Below are 16889 nucleotides of genomic sequence, written 5' to 3' on the forward strand. Positions count from 1 at the left end.
GGGAACCCAGCAGAGCACCCACTCACTGGAATACACCAAGCAACAGCTCATGGCTCCAGGAAGGAGGGTAAATACATGGTCATATCCTACCCTCAAAGATGAAAAAATATAAGTGGAAACTGGTATGCATTAAAGTCATGCTTTAATAGGGGAATTAACATAACAGACTCTGTGATACAGCTCTGAGTGCTGGGAAACACTTTGTGAACTCACCACACACACCCACAGCCAAAACTAAACCTGGGAGGAGGGAAGGGGCTGGTCTGAGCACTCACTCCAGGCTGGGGCTCACAGTGAAATCCCATTAAACACAAAAACAAACCTCACCATAGCAAGATATAGGATCTATGCCCCAACTGAGCACATATTCACAATGAAAACTTCATTAAATAAGAAAATTACTATAAATCTGTACAAAAGCCACAATTAACAATTCTTAGGAATCCGTTAGGAAAGAATTATCACTCATCATCTTCAAGTATTTATATGTGTAGTTAAGTGTATTCTTATTGGCTATTTAACTCCATCTGTTCTCAAGAAGAAAGAAGTATTTAAAAAACATTAAAGCCTTTTTTCAGTACGTATGTGACCCTGAACATCAGATGTTAAGCTTGCAGACTTTTATTTCCACACACATATGTGGCATGCTGGATCAGAATCTACAGTCTGGGAAGACAAATCACCCCTCAAATTCCTTGAAAGATAAAGCTTCTTAAGAGCTGTAGCAGAGAGGAAAAACACTGACATTGCACAAGCTGATGTATCTGCTCTCTGACCATCTCCAACAGAAACCAAACAGCACCAAAGAACCTCAAAACCAACCCAAACAACCTGAGCAAACAGCAAGTTCAGACCTTTGGGCTGCTGGAAACAATTTTCTCTGCTTCATGAAACAGATCCTCTGTTGTAAATTTGTAGGAGTGAAGGTGCTAAACTGTTTTAATGCTCCTTCAGACTCGGTGGAATATTGTGTAAGTGTGGCAGAACAGCTGACAGGGAGGTCAGGAACACTGAGGCAGGCAAAGAGCTGGCAAGGTCTGAAAGTAAATTCTTGAGGGCTGGAAATAAACGAACCAGACAAGCATAGCCTCTCCAATTAACGTTTCAATTAACTGCCCCACAAAGCCCAGTGGTTTCCAGACATGCTGCACTGGAACATGGCCTGGCTGTCTGACATTAAAGGCAAAGCAACCCTGCCCTAAGTAAGAAAAAGGTTGGATCTGACACATCAAACATCATGCCATGAGCCTGCAGGAAAGAGCCTCCCCAGGCCACTGCAAATTACCAGCAAAAGCTGAAAAAAATGCACTGGGAAATATTTGTGCTGCTTTGGCAACTGAAAGATGAGGGCCTTTGAAACAGTCATGGACACAAAAATCTGTGGAAGACTATAAAGGGTCTAAAAGTGGTGGGAAAATCTGGGGAAGGGCACTCTTCAGAGAGTTTTATGCAAAACCTGGAGCTTTTTCTCTTAGAAACCAGTAGGCAATTTGTAGTCTTAACTAACAAGAACTACGAAGCAACCTCTGTGGGGATAAAGAGAAATAATTACTCAGCACTTTGCACCTCAGAGAACAATCTCTACACAAAGGTTCATGCTGGTCAGAGACACATTTTGGCTACAGATTTTATCCCAGTCTAAAGCCAAATGTACTTTCCTTACAGGAGGAGAGACATCTATACTGACATCATGTGAAATCCATGTACTCATCTCTTTTAGAGAAATAGCACTTTTGCCAGGAAAATCTCCTGGTAAGGTACAGCCTTTCACAATAACAAACAGAAGTTACACAGCAGTAGAAAGGCCTGGCAAAGTAGGTCATGCTGTCTTACATTAAAAATTGTGTCTTTAATAAAAGTTAAGTAATTCAAACAAGGAGACAGATCAGTTTTCCTCTTCTCTTTCAGCAGGGACATTACCAGAATCAAAGCAAAGTGCAAAAATCCCCGTTGCTCCAAGATAGCCCTGAACATCAGATAAAACCCAGGAACAGGACACGGCCTGTCCACGAAGATGAGCAAATGAAGAGTTTTCCTCTTTAGGGTAACCAAGAGCAGGATCTCAGTGAGTTTACTAGAGATGATTAAAAAACCATGGAAGAGTGAAAGCAAGATAGGGGTGAGCTGGATCATCCCACAGGAAGTTTATTCAGTTCTCCAAGCCACCAAAGCTGGCTCCCAGCACACAGGGCAGTGCCATCTCCGCTGGCTCGGGCACTCGCTGTGCTGCTCTCACTCTGCTGCTCCCTGCTCTCCACAACACTCTGCTGCATCCTCAGAGCCTTCACCTTTTTCTGGTGGGACCTCAGCACTGCTTTCTTCAGGACAAGTGAGTGTTGTGCTCTGCTCATGACTCTCTGGAGTTTGCTTCTTGTCTGTGTCCTCTGCTTGTCCTTTTTCACCTGCCTTTTCCTGCTGTTCTAGCCCATCTAGTTCACTCTCACCCCCCTGGAGTTTGCTGTTGCAGTGGTGCTGATCACCCCCTGCTGAGTCTTGAGCTCCACTCGACTTCCAGCCATCCTTGCCTGGAGCAGTGCAGCCAGTCCTGGGGGGCCTGGCATCAGCCGGGGATCTCACAGCCCCATCACCTGCACCACCACCCCCCTTCTCACTTGGCACTTCCACATCTGCATTTTTCTCACTGGCATTTTCTTCTCCAGCCTCACAGTTAGCAGCAGGATTTGCCTTGGCATCAGAGGCTGAGGGCTCCATGCTCAGGTTTATGGCCAAGCTGACTGGTCTCAATGTTTTTTTATCAACTTTCCTGCGTTTCACAGCTGCATCTGTGGCCTCCGGCGCCGCCGGCTCTTTGGTGCTTGAATCTTCTTCCTTCAGTGCTTCCTGCTTCTCTTCTGCCTGGGAGACTGGGTCTGAGGAGGGGATCTCTGCATCAATTGCACACTCTCCCAGATTATGGGAAATGTTTTCAATATCAGCAGAGGTTTTCAATGATCCATCTCCTTTAGCATCTGCCAAATTTGCATTCAGCTTTCTCTTCTTGCTCTCCTTTGTGCAGTCATTCTCTGCTGTACCCTGCACTTCTTCAGCTTCACTTTTTAAATCCTTTTCCTCCAGCTGGGCAAATAAAGCTGTTTTCTTCTCTTCATCATCTCCTACCGTCAAAACATACTTGCTTATCTTCTTCACGTGTTCATCACTCATTTCAGGCTGCAACTTTGCAGCATCTCCAGCTTTCTGTTCCACCTCTGGAGACTGGTTCTGATCCTTCTCCACAGAATCACCCTTTAGACACAGAGTGTCCTGTTTATCCTCGGGCCTTTGGTGCTGCTGTGGCTTGGCAGAGCAGGGTCTGTACTTCTGGAGTTTGTCACGAGGCCCCCACACAAAGCTGCTCTGAGGTTTGAAGTGTTGCCAAGCATAGTGGACAAGTTCTCTCCTCTTCTCTTTGTTTCTGACAGTGAACAAGAAGTAATCCAAGGCACTTCTCTTGACGTTTGGTAATGTCTCCTCGACAAGAGTTTCTGTGAGGAAAAACTTCACCAAGTGCACTTGATAATCTTCATATCCCATTTCCCCCAGGCACTTCAGGATGCGAGTAATCCTCAAATTGTTGTGGCTGAACCTGAAGGAAACAGGTAAACAAAGCTGTCAGGGGAAAGTCATACAAGTCACTGTGAACCTCTGGGGCATCTACAAAATGTTTTAGCATTTACTGACTGAGCCATTAAAGACTATTTGACAGTGGAAATGGGAGCACAGGTGGGTTTACTTTTAAAGCACCACTGCTGCTCTCTGCCTTCAGCAGCTCCTTCCTAACCCTCCCTGGGCTGATAGGATTTATCATCTCAGCTGCTTGGAAAGATTTTGGTTTCCTGAATCAGCCACCAGTAGGTAAAAGCCACCATACTGGGGCAGACACAAAAGTTCTGCCCCTGACACAGACCCTAGAGGGGTAAGCCTGTAGTGTTTAGAACACAGGCATGAAAAGATGCTGCCAAAACCTCAGGATTTAAGTTAGACACAGCTGGTTTTTCCTTTATAATAGTTCACAGACTTCAGCTTGTTTTTACTTTTTGTGATTAAGCCCACTCCTTTCAAGAGGTTAATACCACCAGGGAGGTTGTTACTTATTCCACAAAACTTGCAATAATATAAAAACAAACCATTTTCAGAGCACTTTTCAAACAAGGACTCAAAGCATTTTACACACATTAGGGGTGCTTCACAAAGAATCAGGGAACCATATGGAAAGACTTTTATTCTGTTAAGCTACAAAACGGAAGTTAAAAATACTTTCACTAGATAACATTTATCAACAAAAGTCTCCATTCCTCAATGGCTGAGGATTTCCTAGGGATTGACATTTTCCCCTTAAAGAAGTGCTTGGCTGCAGTAATTGCTCAACAGCATCACCACATTCACCTGTTCAAGTTTTCAAATCGTTCACGCCAATTCTCTGCTCTCTCAAGTTCTCCAGTTTCTTCATTGACCATATTGATTCCATAAAATCCCAGCATGAGCTTGTAAGCACGGATAAACCTGTCCATAACTTCTCTGGACTTCCTAAAGGCCTGAAAACAAGACAAAACAATTATTAAAAGGTGCAACTCCCTAATTACCTGCACCAGATTAAGTGGCACCTGAATTCTAAACAAGGGTTGATTGTATCACTAAGCATTTCATTTGCTGACACAAGACAGGCAAATGCTTCACTGTGAGCTCTGTGCACACTAAAACCCAAGGGAACAATGAAAAAAAACACTAGACTTCAAATATAAGGTATATAGGGGAAATCCTAACACACTTCAGATCTCAAAGAAAAGAGACAAAAGTTTAAAAAAATACCTTGATTTCCTGACAGGTGAGTGGCCTGGCACGCCAGTTCATCCCATGTTCACGCAAAGGGAACAGCCTGAAGGGAAAGAAATTTACAGGCCAGTTGAGCAAAGATGACATCCAACCCAGGTACCCAACTTGCTAAAACCAAAAAAAGATTCCAAAATCTGTGAGATCACAGGCATCTCTTGGAGAACTCCCATCCTTATGGACACAGAAGTAGTTTTCTAGTAAATCCCTCCCATAAAAATATTGTCTACACCAAGAACAAAAAGCTTTTTGTGGATCTTTCTCTTTGCCCTAACTTTGGGCACCAAGACCACGAACAACTGAGATGTATTGCCACAGCTGCACTGGAAACCTGTGTTTTCAGGAGTTCTAGTGCTTTGCTACCTCAGGAATGCAACTTAAAGTAATCCTGGGTCTTGTGTGAAGATGAAATCAGGAACACAGATCCACCTGACACTTAAAGGAAGCACAATTAGAGAGGCACTGTGTTTGTGCAATTTACCACTGTATGTAAGAATGGTTTTCTTCCAGCGTTTCATACTTGTCCCCCCAACATGAAAGCAGAGTTTCAATAAACACACCTGCAAGGAAAAGGAAAAATGTCAGGCAAGAAATAACAGCAAATTAAAATTAAAGTTAGCCAGGCAGCCACTTCACACAGCTCACTACCCAGGCTCAGATATTTACACACAGGCACTAGCCTCTCCAATATGACAACCAGCCAGAAAAATACCTTTGTTTTCTACCACTAGAGTATTAAGGAAAGTTTTATAATGGACATTCTAGGTGGGTTTTTGTTTGGTTTGGGTGATGGTTTTGGTTTAGTATTTTTATTGTTCCACATGTATGAAACTACTCTTTCATCAACCAGCTGCAGCAGATGGCATCAAACAGCCACCACACAATGTACTCACCGTGAGGCAGAAAAGCTATCTCATTTTTATAAAAGCTTAAGTTCCACATCTCTTCTTCCTCCTCATACTCTGGTTCTTTCAAATCCTAGAGACAAGAACAAGAAATGAACAAGCAGCAATCTTTTAACAGGCAGTAATCACTCCAACACTTCTCCTTGATTTTCCTCACATTCCCTACACATTTCAAGCTAAATCCTCAAAATGTGCTTTAGGAAGTAGCACCTTGTTTCTGATGCACCCACATGCATTTCATCCCTTCCCCCTCACAACTGAGTCCTTGGAAGGTGCTGATCCTGTAAATGCAAAGGCAGCTCCCAAATCGGGGAAGTGTTCCTGAAGGCAGGAAGTGGTGAGGAGGAGCCCCAGGAGCACCTACTGGGTAATGGTTTCTGTATCTCTGCAGGTCCCTGGCCGCAGTCCAGTTGCGCCTCCCACTGCACTGAAGAGAAGAGACAGAGCAGAGATTCAGAATAAAATCACCTTCTGCAAAATAAGATAAAGTGAAATAAAGTAATGCCCTGACTGAATTCAGCACCTCCCACAGGTTCCCCCTGCATGTGCCCTGCACTCTACACTCCCCAAACCAGCCAGACTGGGGCTGCAGTCATTTCTCTGCACTCCTGACGACAACTTTAAACCAAGAGAAGATATCACTATCTCCTGTAACCAAAATACTTCTTTTTCCTTCTCATATTATTAATAAAGGTTTTTATGTTTTATGTATATCTTTTATCCCACTTGGGTTTGCCAGTGGAAAAGATCAGAATGGCCTGGAGACCTCAAATGTGAAAATGTAATTGTTTTTCCTTAACTCAAAGGTTTTAAAACAAGACATGTCTCTGAGTTGCTATAAACCTTAGTGAAGACAGAGGCTAGACTTTAAAATTGCAGAATTTAAGATGTAGAAATATCCCTTGAATTCAAGATTCTCGTTCCCTGCAGACCTTGCTGAAATAGAAGTTTACTTCATCTTTGCTTTATGTTCAAGATTAGCCTTGCTGATTTAGACAGTGGAGAGCAACTGAGCCACGTGGACTTCTAATCATAATCTTCACTATTACTCAACCTTCCATATAACCAAACTTTATGTCAAGCCTACCTGAAAACCCCTCCAAGACAGCAGTGAGGAATTTGAGCTTTGATCCTGCAAATAAAAAGCATTTAGTTGGAACATTCTGAAATCAAACTTCACTAAGAAAACAAAAAATAGATACAAAATGAGAATGCCCACAGCAGTGACTCACAGGATCCCTATTAGTTGCCAAGTGACAGATTTACCTAGTTACAGCTGAATTCACTGTATTTTATGCATAATTCAAACTGCTACAGAGAAAAACCTGTGTTGCCACATGAATAGGCACCAGGTTCTCATCACAGATGTGCTAGATTAATTCCAAGTGTCACATTTAGACTGAATTCACAAAGAACAGCTTAATTCCCTTCTCTGAACTTCATGGAAATAGAAGTTGCAAGTATGACTTAGTTTAAAGTGCATTTTAACTGAAATATATACAAATTCATTTATCCATTGGATTACCTCAACGATAAGGGATTTTGTTACACTTTGCAAGCAACACTGAGAGGTTTAATCTTGCTGACAGCTGAACCATCTTACCTCAAACCATGACAGCATTTTACAGTGTTCTGTGAATTGAGAACCACCAAAAGAAACAAGACTGCTCATGAACAAAGGGCATCCAACGCACAGCACAGCCAGAGGGTTCAATGCCAGCTCACAGAGAGAACAGGGAAGCTGGGAATGGGGGTAAGATGTGCAGAGTCTTGCAAAACAAGCATTAAAAGAGAATTAGAAGAAAGAAGCAGCAAAAACTCCCCCAAGTTACTTCCTAACCTCATTTGATATTTGTAAACACCACATGCACAAAGAGAAATAAAACCACTTTCTAACGAACACTGGTCACTAGTTCATTAATTATTAAGGCAGGAATTGGTCTACATTTGTAACACCTTGCTGTAATGAACTCGCCCATTCAGTTGCCCTGATGACAGTTATGTGGCATTAATGACAATTTTGTCCCCAATTATTAAATAATCCCATAAATTCTTTACATCTAAGATTATAAAGTGACATCCTCGAACACAGTCAGGTAGGACAGGAGAACAGCAGACTGGGTCCCACTTAGGGAGAGAACTGGACTGCTGAAGAGTCAGTGCAGATACAGAGACAGATGCTTTTACAGCCCCTCTGGTGTGAGGGGCTGTGAAAGGCTTGTCCAGAAGGAAACCAGATCCAGGGAAAAGGCAATCTGGAGCATGGCAATCAAGAGAGTAAGATGAGGAAGCAAAGAGAGCGAAACTCAGCTTCACTCCTCCAAGCAGGTGCTGTTTCTGGGTCTCTACAAACTTCCAACTTAAGGCCTTTCCTTCCAGGTGAGAAACACAAACCAAACAGAAAGGCTGAAACTTCCCTGTAGAAATCAAACACCTTTTTGTCTCACAGCAAAACTAAGTGGGTTTCACGCTCCAAACCTGCATCAGACCAGGCAGAACGTGCACTGCTGTGGGAAGAGCAAGGGAAGCAGAGGATGTAGCCAGGAGAAGGTTACAGAAAGAGGATCTGGTGAGAAATCAGCTGGAAAGCTGCTGTAACCAAAAGGGATGTAGATTGTGAACAAGGCACAGGAATAAGAAAGACAAGAGTCCAGAAGAGTGATTGAAACCCTTTGTCAATGAAGATTTAGGAGAAGGCAGGACCATTGGGTTTTTTATTAAAACAGCTGATCATGAACTCCAGGTGTTACAGCAGTCTCAGAGAGAACTTCTTAAAATCAACACAACCCCCAAAGTTTCAAAGCTCACTTGTAGAAGCTGAAGGCACTGAGATGCAAAAAAGCTGGAAAGACACACCTGCAGGAACTTCAGGCTGTGAACAGAGACAAGAGTGAAATGCAGACAGAAGCAGAACTTTGTTTTGAAAGTGCATAGTGAAAATAACAATAAAAAACTCTAACCTCAGGATCAAAGAAAGATATTAGCTGCTTCAGGCATAAAGAAAACCATCCAGGCTGAAGGGAGAAGAATGAGAATTAGTGTAAAATAAGCAGAAGTACAAACAAGTTTGGGAAATTAATCTATGCCTTTGGCTGAAAAGGCATAAATGGCTAGGAGATTTACTGCTGCTTCTTTGTGCATTCGTTCCAGTGCCCTTACAATTTTTTGGGCACTGTCAGACAGAGGTGACTACACATTGATCACTGAAGGAAGAGCTCCTACTTAAAAATGAATAATATTCCAGGGGCAGTAAGTCTCAGAGACAACAACATCCTCCTTTGTAAGGCAAAGTTGGCAAAGTCCACTCACTTGAGTGAAAAAATGGTCCTTGTTTTTACCGTTGTCACCATCCAGAGCTGCTCTAAGGGAAAAAAAAAGAACCTGAAGAACAAACACATTCAAACAGAATAATGGGAGTGTTCTGGAGTTATCAAAGCTTGTGAACTCCAGCCATGTACAAAAGAAAAGTTGATAGGGTGCACTCAAGCAGTGCAAAAAATTTCAAAGGAAATCTCTGCCTCTTCGCTTCAGAATTACAGCTACTCCATCCAAAATACCTTTGGCCTTTCCAGATCTATGCACACACATTCTTCCTTCAAAAGTGTTTTTTCCTGTATTTTAATGCTTATTAAGCAAAAAAAGAAAGCTTAATATTAAGCTCTTTTATAAAGATATTCATTAGAAAACTTTATCTGCCTATTTGTAGTCTAAAGATAAGGATGAGCTGCTGAAATGAAGCTCGAATTGCAGGAGTGGTTTCCTTTTCCTAGAAAGAGGAGGAGTTAAAGGACTGTAGTGTGTTTTATCTGACACAGGAAGTACTGAAATGGAAAAAGTTGTATTTACCAAAGCAGTGCTGGAGAAGAAACTATTGACACCCAATGTCAAACTGAAAAACACTGATGCTATAAACAGAAACCTGAGATAAAGCTAACAAATTCCTTTTATTTCAAATAAGTATTATTTTAAGGCACCAGACACAAGTGCTCGTGTTTTTCAGCACCTTGCTCAAAATTGCACATGTACCCTTAGTTTTTAAAACACACTATTTTTTGGTTTTCAAAGTTGCTTTACACATACTCCCTAAGAAATAAAACATGTCTACAAGAAACAAAGAGTTACAGCTCATTTTTAACATTGAGCAGAGGTTATGTAATGGATTTTTAGTGATGGCATGAAAGAGACTACGGAAGGCCACCATACAAAGCTGAGGATACCAACCAAAAACTCAGAAGAACATCAAATCCAGCAGCCATCAGCAATGGCCAACAGGCAGGTGCCACACACAACACAGAACCTGTATTTATGGGATAAAGCACCCACATCATACAGAACGGTGGGGAAAAACAAATTAAAACCCAGCTCATGGCAATGTAATGGATCTTGAGGAGTCACGAAGTGACAGCTCTCCTTTAAGCCCCTCTCCTCCAGGGGGATTTGTTTCCTTAAAATGAGGGCAAATTCCGTGCTGAGGATCCCCCGAGGGCCGCGGTGCCTCCCCCGGCACCGAGCCGGCGGTTCCGCCGCCGAGCAGCGGCTCCGCACGGGAGAACGGCGAGGGAAGGCTCGGCAAGGGGCTCCGGCCAGGAAGGGCTGGAAGGGGTCCCCTCAGGCCGTCCCGCCCCGCAGGCTCTGCTCTGTCCCCGTGTCCCCCACACGCACCTGGCTGGACCGGCAGCCCCGCGCCCGGCCCTGCCCCGGCTGCTCCCCCGCATCCTCCGGCTCCTCCGCCGCCGCTCCCTCCGGCTCGCCTCCGCCGCCATCCTCCTCCTCCTCCTCGTCCTCCTCCTCCCCCTCCCAGGTGGAGTCGTATTTCCAGAGGTTCGCCTCGTCCTCCGCCTCGTCCTCCTCCGCCCTGAAGGCGAACCAGGCCGCCATGGGAGGGTGAAGAGAAAGGGAAAGCGAAAGGGACCGGGATGTGGCGGCGGGACCGCCCGCCCGCGCGCACAAAGCCCGGGCACGTGTGGGGGGGACCGGGGGACGGAAGCGCGGCCAGGCCCCGCCCCCTTCCTGCACCGCCGCTCCCCATTGGCTGCCGCCCGCGCGGAGCCTGCGCCCGCCCGCACCGCGCCCCCGGATCCGGCACCGCCCGCAGACCCCGCGCCGAGCGGAGCGAGCGGGGCCCGGCCAGCAAAGGGGACCCGGGAACGGCTTTCCCGGACAGCACAGGGGACCCGGGAACGGCATTCCCGGACAGCAAAGGGGACCCGGGAACGGCATTCCCGGACAGCAAAGAGGACCCGGGAACGGCTTTCCCGGACAGCACAGGGGACCCGGGAGCGGCATTCCCGGCCCCGGACAGCACAGGGGACCCGGGAACGGCTTTCCCGGACAGCACAGGGGACCCGGGAACGGCATTCCCGGCCCCGGACAGCGCAGGGGACCCGGGAGCGGCATTCCCAAAGAGCCAGCACGCTGAAAGCGAAGCGGAGCAAGGAGCGGCTGCACTGGGGGCAATTAGAGCGTTTACATTTGCCAATTAGCAACTTCACATCCAAACAATTCCTAAATCTGCGTGGCTGGATTGACTGTGAAGTGCCCAAGTGGACGTTCCTTGCTAGGAGGTTGGTGCTGAGTTGGTTGCACCAGTACACACCATTGTCGACATATCTCTACTTCAAGCTATATAAAGATTTCATTGGCAGAGCAAAAAATTTTGATTAAAATCCCATGGATGAGAAGGATTTGCTGATAGGGACTTGAGACCTGAGAGTTACAAAATCTGCACTTTATGACCAAAATCTATGTAGATCGTGAAGTAACCAACACTTTAATGCGAAATTACTTTCAAAGTTGGGCCAGATTTTAATCAAGTCACACAACAACTGCCATTTTAGTAAAATAAAAACAAGTCAAATTTATTCTTTGTATAAAACAAGAACCAAATTAGGCAGACAAGAACTTGACTATGTACCTAAGAATAAAACCAAAAAACAGACTCCTCGTGCCTCACCTTGAAGGCAATACTGAGATCAAGAAGTAATTCTTCTTTTTATTAACTGATAGTTAATATAGTGAAACAAATTTAGTGCCCTTTCAGCCTGCTTCATTCACCATTTAACAGGTGTTCATTGTCTGCAATCCATCTTTTGACAACACAAAAATAATAACTTCATCAAATCTCAATGTTCTAGCATATAAAAGATAAGCATTACAATATCAGCAAGATTCTTCAGTTGTAGAACAAAATGAACATTTTGGAAAACCAATTCCATTCACATCTACTAAAACTGCTTTAGAAAAATAAATAATTAAGTACAAACCCACTGTCATACATTACTGTATTACAAATGGATGAAGCAACACCTCCACGTTCATGCACAGCTCAGCTGATCCCTTATAAAACCATGTGTCATCACCAGATATTTTATTTAGGACACGTAATAATTATTTGGGCTAGGGGCATTATAATTTTCACTTCACTTATGGCTGAAAAATCTTACATCAAAAAGGGTGAAATGAGGTTCCTCCAGCAAAAATAGTGACAGAATACTTAAAATGCATCTGCATTTTAAAGAATTTTAGTTTTACTGAACCAACAAATTGAGGCATTTGATACAAATGGAAGGGAAAGGGCCAAACATTACCCACAGACGGCCTGTAATACTCACAGGCAGCAAAAGCAGAAAAAGCAATCCCACAGTTAGAGAAATCACCTCTGCTTTTGATGGTCCGAGGCCCTGTGCCCCATGGGGCACTCTCCACGAGCTGTGCTGACACCGAGTGTGTTGCTGGTTTGAAATGCAGCCCTGGTGCTGTCACCCTCCCCTGTGCCAGCTGTGTCCCCACACCCCGGGAAGGCAGCTCCTCGCTGCTGCCCAGAGAACACCCCAGGATGCCAATGTGCGGATTCCTCAAGTACTGGCCAAAAGTTTATGTAGCGACTTTGTGCTGCTCCTTGTTTTTCCTGCTCCCTCCTCCCATCCCAGAGTTTGTCACTGCTCCTCAGCTCTACGTCCTGCGTCGTTTGGCGGCGCTGGGACTCGAGGGGTTGCTGTTGGCATTTAGAACCTTCTCGGTGACTCTGTTGCGCTTCCTCTTATCAGATCCTTCTTTGGATCCAGGATCTGATGAAGTTTTCTCTTTCTCTTTGCTGCTTGGCTTTTCAGTTGTTTTTCCTAAACTTCCAGAGGGCGCAAAAACTGAAACAGGACCAAAGTAATGATTCCAGATCAGAGTCATACACATAGGCAAACAAGAGTGATATCAAACTTCTTTATATTCCATAAAACTTCTCAAAACAATCGACTCTCAGCATACTTGTCCATCATTTAAGTCTTATTTTCAGTTCTAAAGGAAAAACCTCTGAGAAAGGCACATCTTGCTTTTATTATTTGCTTTAAAGACAGGCATATATTGTGACAGGCTAAAAATCAAACTCATTAAGTGGAATTAAACAGCACTTAATATTAAAATACTTAAAAGGAACACTTACAGAAACATAGGACCGATCTATGGAATTTATAATCAGCAGCAGTCATTACATTTGGTACCATAGATAATTTTAAAACTGAACATCCAAAAATTTAATATATTTTAAAATACATTTTAGATCTTTTATTACAGTCTTTAAACACCACTTATTCAGTGATATAAATATGATGAAATTATATAGTTAGCAGTTGGCTTGGTCTGTTAAGATAAATAGCAGGATCTCTACTGTTCACATTTGACTTGTTCTACAGCGAAGTGTTAGGAAAACAAGCCTTTTATTTAAAAGCAGCAAGATAATGAGAATAAAATAAACACTCTGCCCACCTTCCCATTTCAGCACGCAATATTTACAATCTCTTTTGATTTATAGGCCCTATTTCCCCCATGACTACAAAGTTCCCAACACAGAGCATTAAAGTTCAAAATAATCAAACTCAGCTTTCTTCCAGAGATCCTCAGATTCCTTCAGACTCCCAGGGGTTTGTCAAGTACATATTAAAGCAAAAAATCTCCAAAGCTATACAACTTTGTACAGATGATTTAGGAGCAAAGAAGAAATCTTTTCAATAAGCAGCTGCTTACTCTGTGCACTCTTAAATTAGTCAAGTTCTTAGCATGAGCACAGGTCAAGTCTGAGTACAAATCACAAAGTACACTGCATTTGTATTTACATTGTAACATTAATTTCTTAATTACAGTTGGTTTTTAATCTCTTATTACACAGTAGAGAGTTACAAAATTACCTTCTTCAGGACCTGCATGCGTTTCCATCTCTTCTTTTAAAATTTCCTCTTTCACTTCTTCTTCCATCATTACTTTTCCTACAGAAAGGATTGTTAGCAATGGTTAAATGGTTTTAAAGAACCATGTGGATTTTTTCTGGATTAGTAGCCCCTGCATATTTGCATTTTGCAATATTCCGTGCAACATTCCGCAGTATTTCAGTATCAAGAAATTATTATTGACACGACAAAGTGAAATGCTAAACAGGCAAAATATATTGCAATGTCTTATCTGTACTAAGATTTTACATCACTGAATTTTTAGTGTAAAGTTTAGTGTACCCAGTAGTTGAGAAGCACCCCATTGAAGTTTAAAATATCCCAAGAAGTCCTTTGGCAGGTGCTTGAACTTCCTAGTTCCTACTCTGGATAGCACACATCAGCTAAATTTCAAAATCCAGCTCTCACTGCTCAACCTAAGATTTCTGTCAAACTCCTGCACATTTCTATTAGATTTGACAGTACATGCTTTTTTTGGGGAGTTTTGTTAAAGATTCTGAGATTAGATTAAAGCAACCAAGAATTAGAGACTGCAATCAGATCTCACCTTCTCTCACTTCTTGAATCATTTCATCAGGAAGAGCAAAATTCTTCTCTATATTAGGGAATGGAAGAATCTCAGATTCATGCTTGGAAAGAAAAGAAGGATCTCTGTGAGTGACTGGTAAAGACTTTAATTAGAATTTTGACATGCAATCTCAAGTTCTATTTTACATGCAGTTAGGAGCTAAATAAATTTTAACAAGACACTTCAGATGTTAGAGAATCAGGAGGCTTCTGATATCAAACTGATTACTGAGGTCAGGATACCAACTGATCACAACTCCTGATCCTTTGAGATGGTTTTTGGAACCCAAACACAGCAAATTCTTATGTAAACACATGGCAACTTTCTCATTTGACACTTATGTATGTATCTAAAGATTTTCTGGATCTGCATTTAGGCAACTTAATAAACAAAGTCAGAACAAGATATCAAAAAAACACTAAAAAACCCTCACAAGCCACTGGATGATTTAATATCTCCTATCTAGTCTACTTTTATTCAGGGAAAACCCCATCAGCTCACCGGAATGACACCTAATTTTAAGTACTATGAAAGATATGACAGGCCCAGTGATTTTGGCATGTCCAAACTTCTGAACTCTGTGAAAACATGTGGCAGCACCACCCCTTTATACTCACAAGAGCCTGCATATCATACATGGTGCTCAGATGGTCCCAGATCACTTTGGATGAGATCTGCCGTCCGATATTCTGGCTGAATTTATCCCGGATACAAATCATGTGGAAATGGCGATTCACACCTGGGGGAAGAACCCAGTGCAATTAACGCTGCTAACAGTTTTATTTATGACATTAAGAGATACAAAAAAAATAAAAATAAATATTTATTTACTTATGAATTTAAAAAGCCATGTTATTACAAGGAATCCATACATTAGAGGCAGCTGGTAGCTGGGCAGGCTGATCTTTCATCCTGTATTGCAGGTGCTATTTTCTAGGGAGCTGCGGGTGCCCCTGTGGGTAATTCTAACACACAGCCAGAGCTTTTAGAGGGTCTGTGATAAACATCCCGAGGAAAGTACAGGCAGTGCTGTGTCCAGTTCTGGAGACACAGAGCTCCTGGGTCCACTGAGGGCAACAGAGATGAAGGAACTGGAGCATCTCTCTGACAACGAGAAGCAGAGGAAGCTGGGCCTGTTCAGTCTCCAGAAGAGATGTCTAAGAGGGGACCTCAGCAATGTTTATGAATATCTCAAGGGGGGTGCCAAGAGGATGGGTCCAGGCTCTGCTCGTGCAGAGCAATAGGACATAGAGCAACGGGCACAAATACATACACAGGAAGCTCCACCTGAATACGAGGAAGAACTTCTTTACTGCGAGCACTGAACACACTGCCCAGAGAGACTGTGGAGTGTCCCTCACTGGCGATGTTCCAGAACGGCCTGGCCACAATGCTGTGCCATGTGCTCTGGAATGACCCTGCCTAAGCAGACGGCCCCGCGGTGCCTGCGGCGTGAGCCGCTCTGTGATGCCGTGGAAGCGCAGGGCAGCCGCTCACACAGAGGCCCGGCCGGGCCCGGCTCTCCCTCCCACAGGCCCCGCCGCAGCCCCGCGGCCCCGGCCCGGCTGCAGGGAGAGCGCGGGGGCCGCAGGAGCCGCTCGGGACCCCCCTCCCGGCCCCGCTCCCGGCCCCGCTCCCCGCCGCTCCCGCAGGCCGCAGCCCGCGCTCACCTACGGGCTTGTGGCCCAGCATGGCGTGGAAAAGGCAAACCTCCACCTCCGGGCTCCACACTACCGCCGCCTCCTCCGCCGGCGCGCCGGGCTCCGGGCCGGCCGCCGCCGCCGCCGCCGCGGCTGCAACAGCGGCAGCGACCGCCGCGGCCGCCCCGGGCCCGGCCGCGGGCAGCGGCGGCTTCTCCACGGCGGCGGCCGAGCCGCCCTCCGCCTCGCTCATCCCCGCCGCACCGCGCCCGCAGCGGCTCCTGCCGGCCGGGAGCCGGGCACAGCCGGGCCTGGGGAACCTCGCGGGGCCCCGCAGCTTCGGGGGGGCTCCTCTGGACGGGGCCGCTCCGCGCTCGCAGCGCCGGAGGCGGGAACTGAGCACGGGCCGAGGCCGCGGCACTGCCCGGGAACCGCCTCCTGGACTCCTGGGAAGAGCTTTAGGGACCACTGGGAAGAGCTTGGGGAACAGCGGGAAAGTCTTAGAGCCCTCGGGAAATGCCTCGTGGCGCTCTGGGAGTGCGGGCGTGGTTCAGGGTCTCTTGGGCGGCCGTGGGGGCAGCAGAACGCTGCCAGGCCCGGAATCCGCAGGGATTTTGGGATCCCTGGCACTGGGGTGGGACACAGTGGGGCTGAGGACAGGCCCTGCTGCCCAGAAAGCCTCGGGCACCCCATGCTCACCTTCTCGGTCTGTGAAGTCTTGGCCAGTTCAGTA

At 45.1% G+C, this 16889-nt stretch overlaps 2 protein-coding genes across 6 annotated transcripts; both read right to left on the reverse strand.

Annotated features, from left to right (window-relative positions):
• Nucleotides 1–125: 125 nt before the first annotated feature.
• On the reverse strand, nt 126–10712 carry OGFR (opioid growth factor receptor). 5 transcript variants are annotated; one of them, XM_015647831.3, is made up of 10 exons: nt 10395–10601; nt 9042–9093; nt 8693–8746; nt 6820–6864; nt 6097–6159; nt 5721–5805; nt 5309–5387; nt 4807–4873; nt 4384–4532; nt 126–3583 (listed from the first exon to the last, which is right to left on the reverse strand). In XM_015647831.3, exons 1-10 carry the CDS (start codon nt 10493–10495, stop codon nt 2233–2235), a joined length of 2046 nt encoding a protein of 681 aa, XP_015503317.1. In that variant the 5' UTR covers nt 10496–10601; the 3' UTR covers nt 126–2232. The 5 variants fall into 5 exon arrangements, with proteins under 5 accessions (XP_015503317.1, XP_015503314.1, XP_015503318.1 ...); XM_015647828.3 differs by lacking the exon at nt 9042–9093 and having other exon boundaries at nt 10395–10712; XM_015647832.3 differs by lacking the exon at nt 8693–8746 and having other exon boundaries at nt 10395–10600.
• A 763-nt stretch (nt 10713–11475) lies between these two features.
• Nucleotides 11476–16628, reverse strand: MRGBP (MRG domain binding protein). The gene is made up of 5 exons (XM_015647046.3): nt 16187–16628; nt 15134–15255; nt 14496–14577; nt 13910–13987; nt 11476–12874 (listed from the first exon to the last, which is right to left on the reverse strand). Exons 1-5 carry the CDS (start codon nt 16407–16409, stop codon nt 12684–12686), a joined length of 696 nt encoding a protein of 231 aa, XP_015502532.1. The 5' UTR covers nt 16410–16628; the 3' UTR covers nt 11476–12683.
• Nucleotides 16629–16889: the final 261 nt, after the last annotated feature.

This window comes from Parus major, chromosome 20, assembly GCF_001522545.3.
Source record: "Parus major isolate Abel chromosome 20, Parus_major1.1, whole genome shotgun sequence".
Taxonomy (NCBI): Eukaryota; Metazoa; Chordata; class Aves; order Passeriformes; family Paridae; genus Parus; species Parus major.

Coding starts and splice junctions, on each gene's coding strand:
- OGFR (XM_015647828.3), bottom strand. CDS start 10,610: ATGGCGGCCTGGTTCGCCTTCAGGGCGGAGGAGGACGAGGCGGAGGAC. Junction 5,806..6,096: donor GATACAGAAACCATTACCCA/GTAGGTGCTCCT, acceptor TCTTGTCTCTAG/GATTTGAAAGAACCAGAGTA. Junction 4,874..5,308: donor AACCATTCTTACATACAGTG/GTAAATTGCACA, acceptor CTTTCCCTTCAG/GCTGTTCCCTTTGCGTGAAC.
- MRGBP (XM_015647046.3), bottom strand. CDS start 16,409: ATGAGCGAGGCGGAGGGCGGCTCGGCCGCCGCCGTGGAGAAGCCGCCG. Junction 15,256..16,186: donor GCTGGGCCACAAGCCCGTAG/GTGAGCGCGGGC, acceptor TTCTTCCCCCAG/GTGTGAATCGCCATTTCCAC. Junction 12,875..13,909: donor GCATGCAGGTCCTGAAGAAG/GTAATTTTGTAA, acceptor GTCCTGTTTCAG/TTTTTGCGCCCTCTGGAAGT.